At 48.1% G+C, this 15,182-nt stretch overlaps 1 protein-coding gene across 1 annotated transcript; it reads right to left on the bottom strand.

Moving 5' to 3' along the window:
• Nucleotides 1–8,573: 8,573 nt before the first annotated feature.
• LOC149337330 (uncharacterized) lies at nucleotides 8,574–13,583 on the bottom strand. The gene is made up of 4 exons (XM_089554392.1): nucleotides 13,572–13,583; nucleotides 12,396–12,593; nucleotides 11,589–11,711; nucleotides 8,574–8,921 (listed from the first exon to the last, which is right to left on the bottom strand). Exons 1-4 carry the CDS (start codon nucleotides 13,581–13,583, stop codon nucleotides 8,574–8,576), a joined length of 681 nt encoding a protein of 226 aa, XP_089410518.1.
• Nucleotides 13,584–15,182: the final 1,599 nt, after the last annotated feature.

Here is a 15,182-nt window from a genome sequence, read left to right as displayed (position 1 = left end):
CATATTATCATTCAGTGGCGTTAGTTTGACAGGGAGGGGTTAACGTGGTCCACGGGTTGACAGCAGCAATCGAACTGCCGCTTAAACGTCGCGGTAACAAGAACGTGGCACTTTTACTGATAGAGCAGTACCAGCGTTACAATGCGCAAAGGGCGGCATCTCTCCGCCTGTCGCTGTGTGGCCTCTGAGAATGAGGCCTCGGCAGTCTAGAAAAGCACCACACGGCAGCCACACAGCCATCTTAATCCTGCATAACATAACATCTCCACTCCCGACCATCGTAGCTAGGGTGCTCCACTCACCTGCCCATCACTGCCCTCGACGTATCCCACCTTCATCTTTGCTGTCGCTGTCTGCCTCGGCTTAGAATAAAGGCATTTATTGGAATAATACTGTCAAACTTATCATTGACGGTAATTGCAACTGCGTTCGCAGAATTGCCGCACGGGATGCCTAATCATTACGTAAACTTTCTCGTGACGCTTCGGCAAGGCTTAGAGCCTTCTTATGTGCAGTAAAAAAAACCTGCTTCAACTTTTAACTGCCCCAAGAGGGTGCTGACAGTGAACAGCTCAACGATAGCAAGCGACGTTTGACGACGTCGAGGAGCATCGCTCTCTGCAGATTCGTATAAGGTAGCAGAGCAATACGTACAAACGGACAAGTATGCAACTTAATTCCATTCAGCACCGTCTCATCACTTCCTGGCTTCAGCTCATTGCCTATTTTCTCCTTTTACTGAGTATAACTCCTACTCGATAGCCAGCTAGTTGCGGCGTTCATGTGAAGGATGCGTACCTTTTTTTTGGCAAAACCGAATTTTCAGAACTAAATTTATGCGTTCGTTTATTGGCATTTCTTTTCTTGCTTGAAGAGAAAAGTCCAACGCCAAACTATAGTGGTAATGCAAGCCCCCGACCGCAGCCTTCATTGTCAACTGGCGATCTGTACGGGGTGCCGATGACATCGCAAGCGCGTGGACGCGAGATCCAAGAAGGGTGTGAGCTAAAAAACACGAAATAATTTCGGCGAAGCAATAGTAGCCACGATTTTAGGAAAAGCTTTAGTCGTCCTACTAAAACAAGCAAAGTAATCCAATCTTTAGGAGATTTCATATTTTACTACGTGGCGCATTTCAGTGTTTCAAAAAAATTATTGCAATGCACTGACAACAGAAAAAAAATTCTATATGGTTACTATCTCTGAACGACACACATATTTGAGGTGCACAATGAATATTCTTGCGACTGCAGTCGCAGATCTTTCCAAGAGAACGAATGAGCTGGATGCAACAAATTTATGCATACAGTACAATGTATACAGTATACAGTCAATGTATACAGTACAATGGAGTAGATTGTCATGTTCACGGTCAAAGGAAGTGCTTGCAGTAATACGTCTCAAATGATTGAATTTACTGGTCTCAGAAAATTTATAGAGCGCATCCAGTACGAGACGGAAGCGTTATCTGGAATCGTTGGGTGAAGGGAACTGCTCAGACATCAGAATGAGCATCAGTCGCCTGATGAGTTGAGATTACTTTCACTCGTTCGCAGCCAATGCTATATCGAAAACCTGCGTCACGTAGACATTGCCTCGAACTAAGTCTGCAAGCACACGCATTGTCGAATATTCTGCGACTAATTGCACTAGCCACTCAGAGCTGACACAACGACAGCAGCAAACCTTCTCTTCTCATAATAAACGAACGCGTGTCCGCAAGGCATCTTTTTTTTTTGCTCACGGCAATGCCTTGTAAGAAAACGGGCGTGCGTAAGCAACCGATGGTTTCCGGTACGGTTCTTGACCTAACCAGCATTTTGCAAATGTGTAAGAACATGAGCCCTGGATTATTTCTGCTGCTTGCAAGGTGGAAATCTCTAATGCATTAATTTCTCAATTCTCTCAGGTCGAAACAGTGGAATCTTTGTACCGTTTTTTTAACGTCCACGCACGCAAAAAATATACACACTTACGTTCTGTCTCTGAGGCAGGCTCTGAAAAAAGAAAAAAATATTGAATGAGACCATGCGTGTGGTCTGTTTTAAAGTGCCATATGGGAATACGACAATTTTTTGAGAGCTTGATGAAAGTTATTGCTAGCCTCACGCAACTTCCAAAACCTGAAACAGCTTTCGCATAAATGCACTGTGATCGTAGCCTAACGTAGATTACTTCCTGCCTTTTAAGGCGTATGCCTTTCTTGGCTTATGAGTGGCGTGGACGGAATTTGTAGACGGAAGTGGTCCGCAAAAGGGTGCGCACGAACTGCTACTCATAAGTTTTCAAAATAAATTGTAACAATTGATTAAGCAAGAGTTGAAAAGCAACACATACGCAGTGATTGTAGTAATTATTAACAGATCTTAAAAATTACGATAGATAGTGATAATGACAGCTACAGAGAGTGACAGTTAGTGCTACAGGTAGATAGTGGTAGTAGTAGTGATGGTAGTGGTAATGATAACAGCCCTTGGTTATAGTGCTAGAGATAGTGATAGTAATGGTAGTGATAGTGATAATGCTAGCTATTGATAGTGATAGGTGTACAGATAGTGAAGATGACAGTGATATTAATAGCGACAGTGATAGTGATAGTTGTTGATAGTGATAATGATAGTGGTGATATCAATTAGCGATAGTGGTAGTTGCTGAGAGTGGTGATGATGATAGTAATGACAATGATTGCGATGAATAATAATAAAATCAAATGATGAACTATAACACAAACAAAAATAAAAAGAACGCAACGGTTAAAAATGCAAAATGAAGAAAAAAATTAAAATAGACAGAGAAAGAGAGAAAAAGGAAAGGTTTTCGCATTTCCACTCTGAAGCAGACCTAAGTGCAATCCTGTTTTTCGTAGGAGGGTTGATATGTACGGCAGTTGGTGAGTTATTAGGAGGCTATACACCGCTGCACGCACAGGACAGAGGGCGGTAGGGCACAGGACGACACAGGACCCCCCTGTGTCATCACCTCCCTCTGTCCTAGCGATTGATGACTGATAATGGCCGTGCTTCTATTCGACATATAGAGAAGGTGTCCAAGCTTACGTGGTGTTTCCAAATCACCTGTAGGGAAAGCAAGCAGGGAAAAAAGAGTTAAAACAGTGTATCATGATAATCAAGAGCTTCGGAAATATTAAGGGGTACGACACTGTTAGCTGACGTTTCAAAAAAGCAGCCGCACTAAACGTGACGCCGGCTAATCACAAGGCACGCTTAACTAAATGCAGCCGTTTCTGTTAAGACATTTTCATGATGAATGGAACAAGGGTTACGGTATTAAACATGAAATGACGCTAAAGTGTCCCATTTACTTCAGGCAGTTGCAACAGCCGCTGAAACAAAGTTGGAAATTTTTGAAAATTGCCTTTTATTGAATATGCCCTCAGACAACTGAAAATATATTTTAACATGAATAAAACTGGGACGCCCAGCGTAAAACAGATAATTTCGTTCGCATAAAAATGAGGACGTTGTACCCCGCTGGCAAAAGTTAGAGAACTCTTGAAGAATTAACACGGAATGTTTTCCGGTGTTGTCATCACAGGTTTTTCTATTTTGTAGTATTTCTCATAAGTAATTAGTTATGCATACTTTCCACTACTAACTAAACTTGCAAAATTTTTTGTTGCTACTATAAAAAGTTCTTGTTAATACAACTTAATGGCTAGAAACAGTTGAGAAAATCTGTTATAAGTATAGAATATTATTTGTTGTGATTTTTGGCTGGTGCATGTTGTTAATTCTCAAATTTGTTTTAAAATGCTATTACTTCTTATCTGCCAGCAGTGCTGGAAGTGGTCCCCACCACAGTTGTGCTCTGCAGAACATATCTTTACTATATGATAACTGTAAGGTATCGGTAGCGTTCGCGGGGGTCATCGGAACGCGGCTGGGGGTGCTCCAAGCGAAGCGTCTCCTTTCTTGGAACGCGGCCGCTCGCGAACGCGCCGGCAAGTATACGGGTGTCCCCCCACCCGTGGTACCGATTCGCACACGTGCTGGCACGGATGTGTATTTGTGTTTGTTTTTATTTTGTGGTAGAGAGAGTGCTCTACCTTACGGAAGCTGGAGGGCTGGCCATGCCCTGGATGGACCAATCATGTTAAGAGCGCAACATGATTGGAAGCTACGGAATGTGGGCCGGGCCTTTAGGGCTTTAAAACTGGGCCCCGGAGCCGTAAGCGGGGTTCTGCGCTAAGGTCAGATGCAACGCATCTTCGGCAACGCCGAGTAGGGGCCTCCCCTAGTATTAGCCAGTTCCGCCCTTTTTGTTGTTTGTCCTTGTGCCGTTAATTTGTCTCAAGTGTCTTAACTTGTATCTATTGTACATATTTGTATATAAATCTCCAGTCATTGCCTTTTTCATCCCTGCGGCTCTATTCATCGAGAGACCGTCTCTGACGGGGCACCGCTGGTGCGAAGAGCTTCAGTCTTCGAGTTGAAACCAACCCGTCTCTGGCGGGGCACCGCTGGTGCAATAAGGAAGACGAAAGAACCTGTGGAAATTTACTGGCGCAGTCGACAGGATCCTGCGGCCATCGGAAGACGGCGCAGGAAGAAGACAAGGCAGGGAGAAAGGTGACGACAAGGCGACAGGTCAGCGTTCGTGAACGGACCTACGGAGACACGGCGGCAAGGACGCAAGGACCACGGCAGTAGTCCAGCGACGCGGGACTGCGTCCGGTCAAGGAAGCAGCGCGTCGGGAACTTGACGGTCACCGGCGGCGGAGCAGCGGCGTGCGACAGCTCATCGCAGCGTCTGGGGAAAGTGGCGGTGTACTCCGACGCCAAGGAGCTGGCAATGCGGATCGACGCATCGAAACTGTGAGTTTCCTTCGTCGCATTGTTAGCGTCTCTGTGCATGTGTTCGAGCCGGTAGGACAGTTGAGGAGTACAGCTAGCGGTATGGAGGGTTATCCATGCCGGCCCTCACTCAATGTGAGGTACCAAGTGCAATTAGCGAAGGCGCGGTTAGCGTACTTTCAGGCTGAACTTGCGAAAGTGAATGGAGGAAAGGCGCCGCTGTGCGAGGAGAAACCTCAGGATGTTAAGTGCGTCTTGGAGGAATTAGAAGCAAAGCGCCAGCAGCTAGCGCTGGAGCTCGCTGAGCTCAAGGAGGCTAGGAAAGCTAGTGAACTAGCCAGGGAGAACTGCTCTGAGTCCCGAGAGGCGAGGCCGCCTGTGCTGGAAGACAAAGGAATATACCTGTCAAGCACAGGTCAAGAAAACAGCCAGGCAGAAGAAAAGAGGGAGCCAGCTTTCCACGAAAGTGCAATCTCTCGTGAAGAAAGTATCGTAACGGAACGCAGCGTCGTGGTAGTCGAGGCGGTGAACGCGCACTCCGACGATCCAGCTGCACAAGTTAGCTCAACCCCTAATGAGACCAGGGACGCGGACGCGAGTTCAGGATTGTTGGAAGTCACTCTGACAATTCCGAAAACGCAGTCCCAAGCAAGCTGTGAAAAAGAGCATTTCGTGCAGCAGGAAACGGTCGGTGAGGACAGACGTCAGATCGGCGAGCGAATGAAAGGAGGAAGTCTGGCGTCGCCGCAACCGCACACTGTGTCGGGCATAGGGTATGAAGTGTCCCATAGCGTTGATAGTGGCAGGAGCGTTCCATCCGAGGCAAAGAACGAAGGTTGGCCTGATGGGCCGACGGGACCGAGCGCCACGCATTTGTTGAACGCACTCGACGTGTGTCCCACCAGGTCCTTGGAGGACAAGGAGATGCGTGGCGAGTTGCCACAAAACAAATTCGGATCAAGCGACTGCGAGAGAGCTCATGCAGCCTCAGACTATGCCACGAAGCCGGCAAACGCCGATCAGGCACGGAGCGGCGGTTGCAAAGTTTGCTCGTGCAGTAAAGGTGCAGATGGCCCCGGGCGAGGTGGAGTGGCAGGAGGCAGGTGCGTGGCTTTCACCTTGAAAGTCGGCGCGTGGAATAGTTCGTTCCGTACTGCAGTACGCCAGATCAAGTGTAGTAAAACCGGCCTCACTGGTACGGTTAGATTGAGGAGAGGATATGCCCCTTGCGCAGGGCGCGGCCCGTGCTGGCGCGCCGGAGAGAGCGTGCCCTCAGGTGCGTCGTGTAGTGAGGGGTTTGGACCCATCAAAACCCGGGACGTTTTTGATCCTGGAGGGCACCATCTTTTCAGTTTGCGCCCCGTTGTGGCGCCAGCCTAATGAGTGAGTTACCGTTTAGGCGTTAATTGTGTTACTGACAACACGTGGTGGCTCGAATGTACACAGGGACGCTCGGTGCGACTAAGGAGGCTCACGTGGGCATTGGGCGAGTGCTGTGAACGCTCCAGTCGCGAGTGTCTGTGTCTGTGTGCTCATTCGCGAGCAGGACGACGGCGTGCATGCAGGCGAACTGGGTGCAACGCACCAACTTGGACGCTGTGTTACGGCGCACGGCAGGCATGCCACTGTGTGTATTTAAGTGTGCATTTTGCGTGATGTTGTGTTGGTGCCCGTGTGCATTTTGTTGTTTTTGGTTTTGTTCGTGCCAGTGTTTGTGTAGCTGCGGTATGTCACCCACAGGGTGGTTTTGTGACCCGTACCGATCCCTTTGTTAGAATTCTAAAAGTGGCATTTGAGCCCTTTGTACAATCTTGGGAAGGGCGTGTAAGGTATCGGTAGCGTTCGCGGGGGTCATCGGAACGCGGCTGGGGGTGCTCCAAGCGAAGCGTCTCCTTTCTTGGAACGCGGCCGCTCGCGAACGCGCCGGCAAGTATACGGGTGTCCCCCCACCCGTGGTACCGATTCGCACACGTGCTGGCACGGATGTGTATTTGTGTTTGTTTTTATTTTGTGGTAGAGAGAGTGCTCTACCTTACGGAAGCTGGAGGGCTGGCCATGCCCTGGATGGACCATTCATGTTAAGAGCGCAACATGATTGGAAGCTACGGAATGTGGGCCGGGCCTTTAGGGCTTTAAAACTGGGCCCCGGAGCCGTAAGCGGGGTTCTGCGCTAAGGTCAGATGCAACGCATCTTCGGCAACGCCGAGTAGGGGCCTCCCCTAGTATTAGCCAGTTCCGCCCTTTTTGTTGTTTGTCCTTGTGCCGTTAATTTGTCTCAAGTGTCTTAACTTGTATCTATTGTACATATTTGTATATAAATCTCCAGTCATTGCCTTTTTCATCCCTGCGGCTCTATTCATCGAGAGACCGTCTCTGACGGGGCACCGCTGGTGCGAAGAGCTTCAGTCTTCGAGTTGAAACCAACCCGTCTCTGGCGGGGCACCGCTGGTGCAATAAGGAAGACGAAAGAACCTGTGGAAATTTACTATAACCATCGGGAATGTTTCCGCAAAACTAGATATTTTCTCAATGGGAAAAGGGACTGCGCCTGCACTGATTCTCGAGCGTCTTTTTTTTTTCTTGTTAATCCGAACTTATCCCTTTTCACTGTCCGCGAGAAGTTTGGGTCTGAAAGTTTTTACACATGGAAGGGAAAACGCTTGTTATTTTTTACCACGGGGGAAAAACCTATCTGAGTGACCCTCGGGGCTCAAGTGGGCAAAGCAATGAAGTTCCGACAGGCTGAGATTTCAACGTGGCGACTGCGTGATAGATCCGCTTCTGACCAATCACGGTGCGGCATCAGAGACCCATATGACAAGGGGACTATTGTGCGAGAGCGCCTGCTCCTCACAAAAAGGTTACGTTCTCCACGAGCAAGCAAGCAAGGCAACATATGTTAGGGGCAGTCAATGAAGTTCTGATCTGCGCTGCGCCGATGCTATTTTGTACGCGATAGCGGTTGGTTTGGTTGGTTTATTGGGGTTTAACGTCCCAAAGCAACTCAGACTATGAGGGACGCCGTAGTGCAGGGCTCCGGAAATTTCGACCACCTGGGGTTCTTTAACGTGCACTGAGATCGCACAGTACACGGGCCTCTAGAATTTCGCCTCCATCAAAATTCAACCGCCGCGGCCGGGATAGAATCCGCGTTTTTCGGACCAGCAGCCCAGCGCTGTAACCACTGACCCACCGCGGCGGGGCGTACGCGATGGCGTCTACAGCTCGTTTTGTCGAGAAGCCGGCGGCACAGTCGCCACCGCGTGTCGGAAATATCGGGGGCTGTGTAATAAAAATCTTATCATGGTAATTTGTAGTTCTATTGATTTGTGATTGATTGGTGTGGTATTCTTGATGGCGAGTAAATGAAATAATCTTAATTAATTGATTTATTAAAGAAATGCAAAAATTGACAAAAGTGCTCAAAGGTGCCAAAATGCTCAGAATGAAAAACCAGTGCTTTATGATGCTAATTAAAAAAATTAGTGTGTAATTAATCAATCCATCGTTTGACAAAATTAAAAGAAATGAAGAATGCGTTCAAAGGTGTCAAACTGCTCAAAATGAAAAGCCTAACCCACTACGATATCTCATCATACCCTTAAGGCGGAGCTGAAGTAGACTTTCCAATTTTGTTTTGCTTTAGATTAGAAAAAATTGAAAAACAACGCGCACATTGTCGTTACCATGCGTTTCTTGGCGGCTGGAGACAGCTGAAATTGGTCGCGTGTGGATGCTCTCTTCCACCAAAAACTGGCCTCACAGCGACTGTAGCGACAGCAAACTCGCAGAGTTGAAAAGACGCCTTGCGGAAACCATCACACATACCCGGCGCTGGTCACAGAATTCGCGGACTGGCTTGCATGCGAATGTGCAGCAAGACTCGGCAGGCAGCTGCGCAGTTTCTTTGCAGCTAGACGCATACGTACATTCCCCGACGCTCGACGCCGAGGCGTAGATGTGCGCGAGGCTCCTCATCATGTCCCGCAGCACCTTGATCCGCACGAAAGGGACGCCGGTGCAGTCACCCTTTACGTCGCAGAACTCAAGACCGTAGGCCGTAATGCCGAACTGTATGTTGAAGAAGTGCTTTTTCGCAATGCAGAGCTGAAAGGATGGGAAAGTGCAAGATTCAGGTTCATAGGAAAGACAAATTTGTTTTTGTTTATGGTTTGGTTAATTGGTTTATTAGGATTTAACGTCCCAAAGCGACTCAGGCTATGAGGGAAGCCGTAGTGGAGGGCTCCGGAGGTTTCGACCACCTGGGGTTCTTTAACCTGTACTGAAATCGCACAGTACCCGAGCCTGTAGAATATCGCCGCCAACGAAATTCGGCCGCCGTGGCCGGGATCGAACCCGCGTCTTTCGGGTCAGCAGCCTGGGATTCTTTAACATGCACTGACATCGCACAGTACACGGACCTGTAGAATATCGCCTACATAGAAATTCGGCCGCCGTGGCCGGGATCGAACCCGCGTCTTTCGGGTCAGCAGCCTGGGATTCTTTAACGTGCACTGACATCGCACAGTACACGGACCTGTAGAATATCGCCTCCATCGAAATTCGGCCGCCGTGGCCGGGATCTAACCCGCGTCTTTCGGGTCAGCAGCCTGGGATTCTTTAACGTGCACTGACATCGCACACTACACGGACCTGTAGAATATCGCCTCCATCGAAATTCGGCCGCCGTGGCCGGGATCGAACCCGCGTCTTTCGGGTGAGCAGCCGAACACAATGTAACCACTGAGCCACTGCGACGGGTTTATGGGGTTTATCATCCCAAAGCAATCGGGCTGTCAGGGGTGCCGTAGGGGAGGGCTCCGGACAATTTCGACCACCAGGGATTGTTCACGTGCGCTGACATCGCTCAGTAGACGGGTCTCAAACATTCCGTCTTCATCGAAATGCGGCCGTCGTGTCCGGCATCGAGCCCGCGTCTTTCGGGTCAGCAGCAGAGCACCGTTTACCACGGAGATGAAGCGGCGGATCCTGTTGGTCTCCATTGAACATTTCGGGCACGAAAGATTCACTGACAAAAGAGGCACTGTGAACAAAATGATGTTTTCCTCTATGAATTTAGTAAAGCGTTCTATTAACAAAGAGGCTACCTTCATTGAAAATATAATTTTTATGTGCAGAAAGAAAGACAAACATGAAACATAGCCACTGCCCCGCCAGCCGTGCTCATTATGGAGCTGCAATGGTGTCAGTACATTTTTCTTGCAATGTGATTATCAGAGGCTGCGCTACATCGGTATCCCATTGAAAAAGCGATCCTGAAATTCATAGTTAAGGCTTGAATATCTACGCCACAAGCTTCAATTGAGGGGCGTGAGAAATAATCGCAAAAATATCAGTTTACCGGAGTTCCTTCCATGGCACGGGTCTACACATGAAAGTATTTTTGAGCAGATAGATAAGTGCAGTCAGTCTCAAATCGCTTATCAATATTTTACAGCGAACAAATGCGCAAGTCTAACCCATTTGCGACGAAATAGAACTAGCGGAAACTGTTAGCACTTGAAAATAATCTTCACATGATGCTTCAAGCAAGACAGCGGCATAAGTAAAATACAGCTGCCGTCGGCAACCGAAACTAAGATAGCTAAGCAGCCACGAACTATACCGAACCGAGTCAAGCACTGGTTTGCAATGCGCGGCGTACTCCTGAAGCTGCAGAAGGCTTCCAGTGAAAGCCGCATGTTTGTACGAGTCAAAGAATATATTCAGGGTGTGAAACGATAAACTCTTATTGAAGGCTTTGAGGCTCCTGTAGTTTCTAATGAATACTGCAACAGTCACAGCGATAACCTTGCTCTCTGCGAGTGGCTTGGCCGCATATCGCAAGTCATAAAAACTCCACTACAGTCAATGCACTGCAGTTGATGTATTAGTACAAGGCTACGTGGCGAGCTACTTAGGCGCATTTTGGCTGCATACTTAAGGCCTTGCACTCCGGAGTGCTAGCTATAGCTTTGCCTTGTGCTTTCATACGTACAATCTGGTACTACAAATCGCGTTCAGTTACCATTCATGCCACAAATAAATTCTGAGCTCAGTGGCTAGACTATATTCGACAGGATAGCAATCACCTTTCTCCATAAGCCTGTAAGTTTAGCTCCTCCCAATGCAGCACTAGGCGTCTTCAATAAGAAAAACCTTAAACGCAAGAAATCGGACGAAATAGAGAGCCCAAAGCAGAAGCTATAGCTTCTGCTCCCCAAGTAGCATGGCTGTGCAATTAAATTCACTCGTTGCTTTTCAAATACCCCATGCTCTTTGAGTTTGGTGCTCGGCCACTTTTAATTCATGAATTAAGAACTTAACAATTTGTTGCAGCTTAATTACTCTAACGTGGGCACTGTGCAGAACACGCGCATCAGCTGTGCTGGTGAGGACGAGAAACATCGGTGGCTTGCCAGCGTCATCGCTGCCTTGTGTGGGTGTCACACAGGACTTACAGGATTTGCCAGCCTAAAGGAGTAATTTAAACGGCTACAGGCAGGATTGATAAATCGAATGAAATGTGCTTCACGGTCGCAGGTGCCGTCCAGCGCGTCGATGGCCGATCGCGAACAAAATTTGCCTTGAAAGAGCGGCCTCGAAGTATACCCAAGCAGGTATTCGTTAATTAATTGTAGTAAACAAATCGGTAGTTACCATTAACTTGCGGGCTGTTACGCCTTTTTAAGGCTCAAAGAACAAAACTGGATTTGCTATATTCCCGGAGCATAGCGGAAAACACTGCACACTAGCGACTACGATACAACTTACCTTTTTCAACAGCGCCATGTGGTCATCGTGAACAAACAATCTCTGCAGCTTCTTACTGTACCTCACCATGCCGTAGACCTTGTTGTCCCAGAAGCCGTGCGAATACTCGCGGTTGTTGCACATCTGCACACGGTGTGAAGGCACTGTGGTCATTCAGGCGTTAATAAACTGATCATTGCGAGAAGCATTTTCCTGCGCTGCAAGCAGTAATGTCACCTCACAAACTACACACCAAAGTTTTCAAGTGGGAAGCAGCTTCAAAATTATTTTTAAGCTTCAAGAGTAAAAATATGCTAAAATACTAAAAGAGACTGCATGGTCTTTTTTAAATGCTTCGTCTGCTAAAACTTAGGAAAAATTTCAATCTGCCACTAAGTCTACGATTCACTCCACGGATTTGCCGGAAGTGGTGCTAGAGGATTAGGTTTGGCGCTCCATCTGTAGTCACAGATAGGGGAACCTGTGCCTCTGGTGAAATGCGCATACAACATGAGTCTATATCCTATATATCATGGCCGGTTTTGTATAGTAACGGAAACCCACAAAGTTATCCTAGTTCGGGAAAGTCGAAGTCACAAAATGTTGTCTCTGATTGCGCTGTATGCCTGAAATAAGAAAAGAAGGTGAAGGAAGGCGCCAACTTATTGCTACACATCTCCGTTGCGGCAATGCCCCTGCTCCCCGCTCCCCTCGGCCCCCCCCCTCCTCCCCAATTGCGCATGGCTCTTTACCGCCGCGTGATTACTTGCCACCCCGAATGCCTCGAATCGGAAGTTGTGCCACTGAGTGCTGCACCAACGAACTTACGTCAACAACGCTACCCAGCTGGTATTCTGGAATATAGTCGCACGCCTGCAGGAGTGTGTAGTTGCCGCTGTCGTTATCTGCACCCGGCGGGTCCGGGTAGTGTGGGCGGTAGAAGCGACCGAACATCCCCACTGATATGGTCACAGTAAGATTGGGCATCTCACTGTGCAGCTCCTTGGCGGACTGGAGAGTACCAAGCTGTACGCGTAAATAGTCGAAGGTAGAACAAATAATGGTTACTGACCGGCACGAAGGACAAATAGCAATTAAAAATATTTGCTCTTATTGGTCGTAACAGCGATTCTTTGGACACCATTAAGCTTGCAGGGGCACAGATGAAGACGACCACAGCACAAGTCCGCATTATTGCCCATGATTAAGACTTCCGCTCTCCTCTGCGGCTGCCTCAAATGCTAAGTGCTTACGGGTAGACGGGTCTCACTCAGAAGGTCTGTTTGTAACAAGCAATTATGACAGATCTCAGTGCACGCAAGCTATACATCTGATCGCTCAATTTCTTTTTTTTTTGTTTGGAACGCAGATTACATTAAAATTTAAGCACAACTGACCATATTTCATTTATCCTTTGCAGCAAGGCCTCTTCAGCTTGCTGACACAGTCTGTTAGGGCGTGCGCTACAGTATTGTGGGAGAAAAAGAAATTTCTGGGAACAAATGCTCCTTTTGCGTTTTCTTGCGTTTGATAGAGTACTTGTTTGAAATATTGTGAATGAATAAAAATTGTCTTCAGTGCTAGGTGAGGCTTCATATGGTTGTTCCGAATGAACGCTTCATTATGCGAAAGCAATCAGTCGGGATGCGTGATCGATAATGAAAGTTCAGCTCAAGCTATTTACGCTAGTTAATGGCGAGTTGTTTACATTTACACCATGCGAAGCATCATAAAAAAATGTCAGTTGATTTGGGTAACTGGGTAATGCGCGATGCTGGTGACCGTAGCGGGCCAGTCTGCAACATGCTGCAGAATTTCCGCAAGATCTTGAAGACAAAATTAATGGCGAAGGAACTAATGACCATTCTGCGATTGCAAAAAAAAAAATAGCACACAATCTGGAGTATTTTGTAGCGAAAGCGACACTAGGCTACCAGAAGCGCATTCCGTGGTGCCGGGCAAAGGCTACTACTGCGCATGCGCCGTTACAATGGCAACCAGTACCATGGCAGCCATGGCGCCAAAGCCGCTGCGCCGCACTTCGCATGCGCAGAGTGGCGTCGCGCAGCTGGGATATAAGCCGGAAGCGATGCGCTCGCCCCTCAGACGCGCACCATGGTAGAAGGAGAGTGGCCGTGCTCGTCACGGCAGCAGTACAGGCTGCGTGAAATTGAGTCTTACGATCCAGAGGTCGTCGCATGGTACAAGGCCGGCAGACAGCGTGAAAAAGAGGTGAGAAAGGCTAAGCTGGCGGCCGAGAGAAACGTCTCGCAAAGAGACGCCGCCAAGCTGCTGAACGACAACGACGGCGTGTCGATATAGCGACATATCAGTAGTCGAAACCGCCTTCGGTATACGTATATCCTGGCCCTGCTGAGCTAAGCAACGACAAATTTTTTAAGTCTTGCCTTCATTACGTCTGCAATTTTTGGCGACCAATTGTACTTGTTACGTAGATTGCCAAATGGCATGAAAAACGACAGCCTGGAGAAGTCATTCTGTCATCATCAGCATCAGCTTCACTACATCTACTGCAGCACAAAGGTCTATTCTATGTCTACCATTTAACCCCGTCCTTTGCCAGCTGCGGCCGCCGTGTCCCCGCAAACTTCTTAATCTCAAACGCCCGCGTAATTTTCTGCTGCCCCCCGCTACGCTCGCCTTCTCTTGGAATCCACTCCGTTACCCGTAAGGACCGACGGTTGCCTTCCCTTCGCATTACATGCCCTGCCCAAGCCCACTTCTTCCTCTCGATTTCGACTAGGATGTCATTAACCCGCGTTTGTTCCCTCACCCACTCTGCCCTCTTCCAGTCCCTTAAAGTTGCACCTATCATTTTTTCTGGCTTAACTCGCTGCGTTGTCCTTAACTTAAGCTGAATCGTTTTTGTTTGCCTGTTCCTGACCTGTGAGTGCCAGCTAGATACAGCTGTTGTATACTTTTTTCTTGAGGGATATTGTTAAACTGCAGCACTGCTAGGCTATCCTCACTGGATAAGGTTCTAGCGTTAAACGTTGCCAGGTTCTCCAATGGCGGCCTGTCCGGAGCCAAAGGCCCTTAGCACCCTCCGCTGCGTCACAGGTGTGACTGCCGCATTGGTCAGTTGCGCCGCAGCAGCCGGGGAACTGAGTGCCGAGGGCTAATTGGTTTGTTCATAGAAGTTTGTGGCCAAGTACTACACCAGGGTGGCCAAATCCTTCTCTGTTGAGGGAGTGCGTTGTCGGTTCCTGTCACCGAGATTAGGCCACACCATAGGCCTGGTTATGCAATTCCATCGACACGGGGAGTTTTTTTTTTTTAATCCGGCGGAGAACTGAGAATAGATAAAATCTCCTTACTAGGTTGTGTGCGTAGCTCCTCGCAGCGGGTTGAAACAGGTACGTAGGAGGAAGGATAGTGCAGTCTTGCAGGCGCTTGTCTTCATCGAAAAGGTGCGAAATCAACACCATGATATCAGGCTTGAAGGTTTTCCTTGATGAAGTCAAGAGAGGAAATGTAAACGGTGCTTTACAAGGAGAGCATTAGAATTGGTAGCTGTGCAACAAAGTGAAAATAGAACACGGAGTATCTATTCGATACTGAGAGAGAAGGCCTGCTATGGACCAATATAATGCA

The sequence above is a fragment of the Amblyomma mixtum genome, chromosome 7, assembly GCF_055824585.1.
Source record: "Amblyomma mixtum isolate Tamu chromosome 7, ASM5582458v1, whole genome shotgun sequence".
NCBI classification, from domain to species: Eukaryota; Metazoa; Arthropoda; class Arachnida; order Ixodida; family Ixodidae; genus Amblyomma; species Amblyomma mixtum.
Note: the sequence above shows the minus strand (reverse complement) of the source record. Positions and strands in the feature narration are given on the sequence as shown.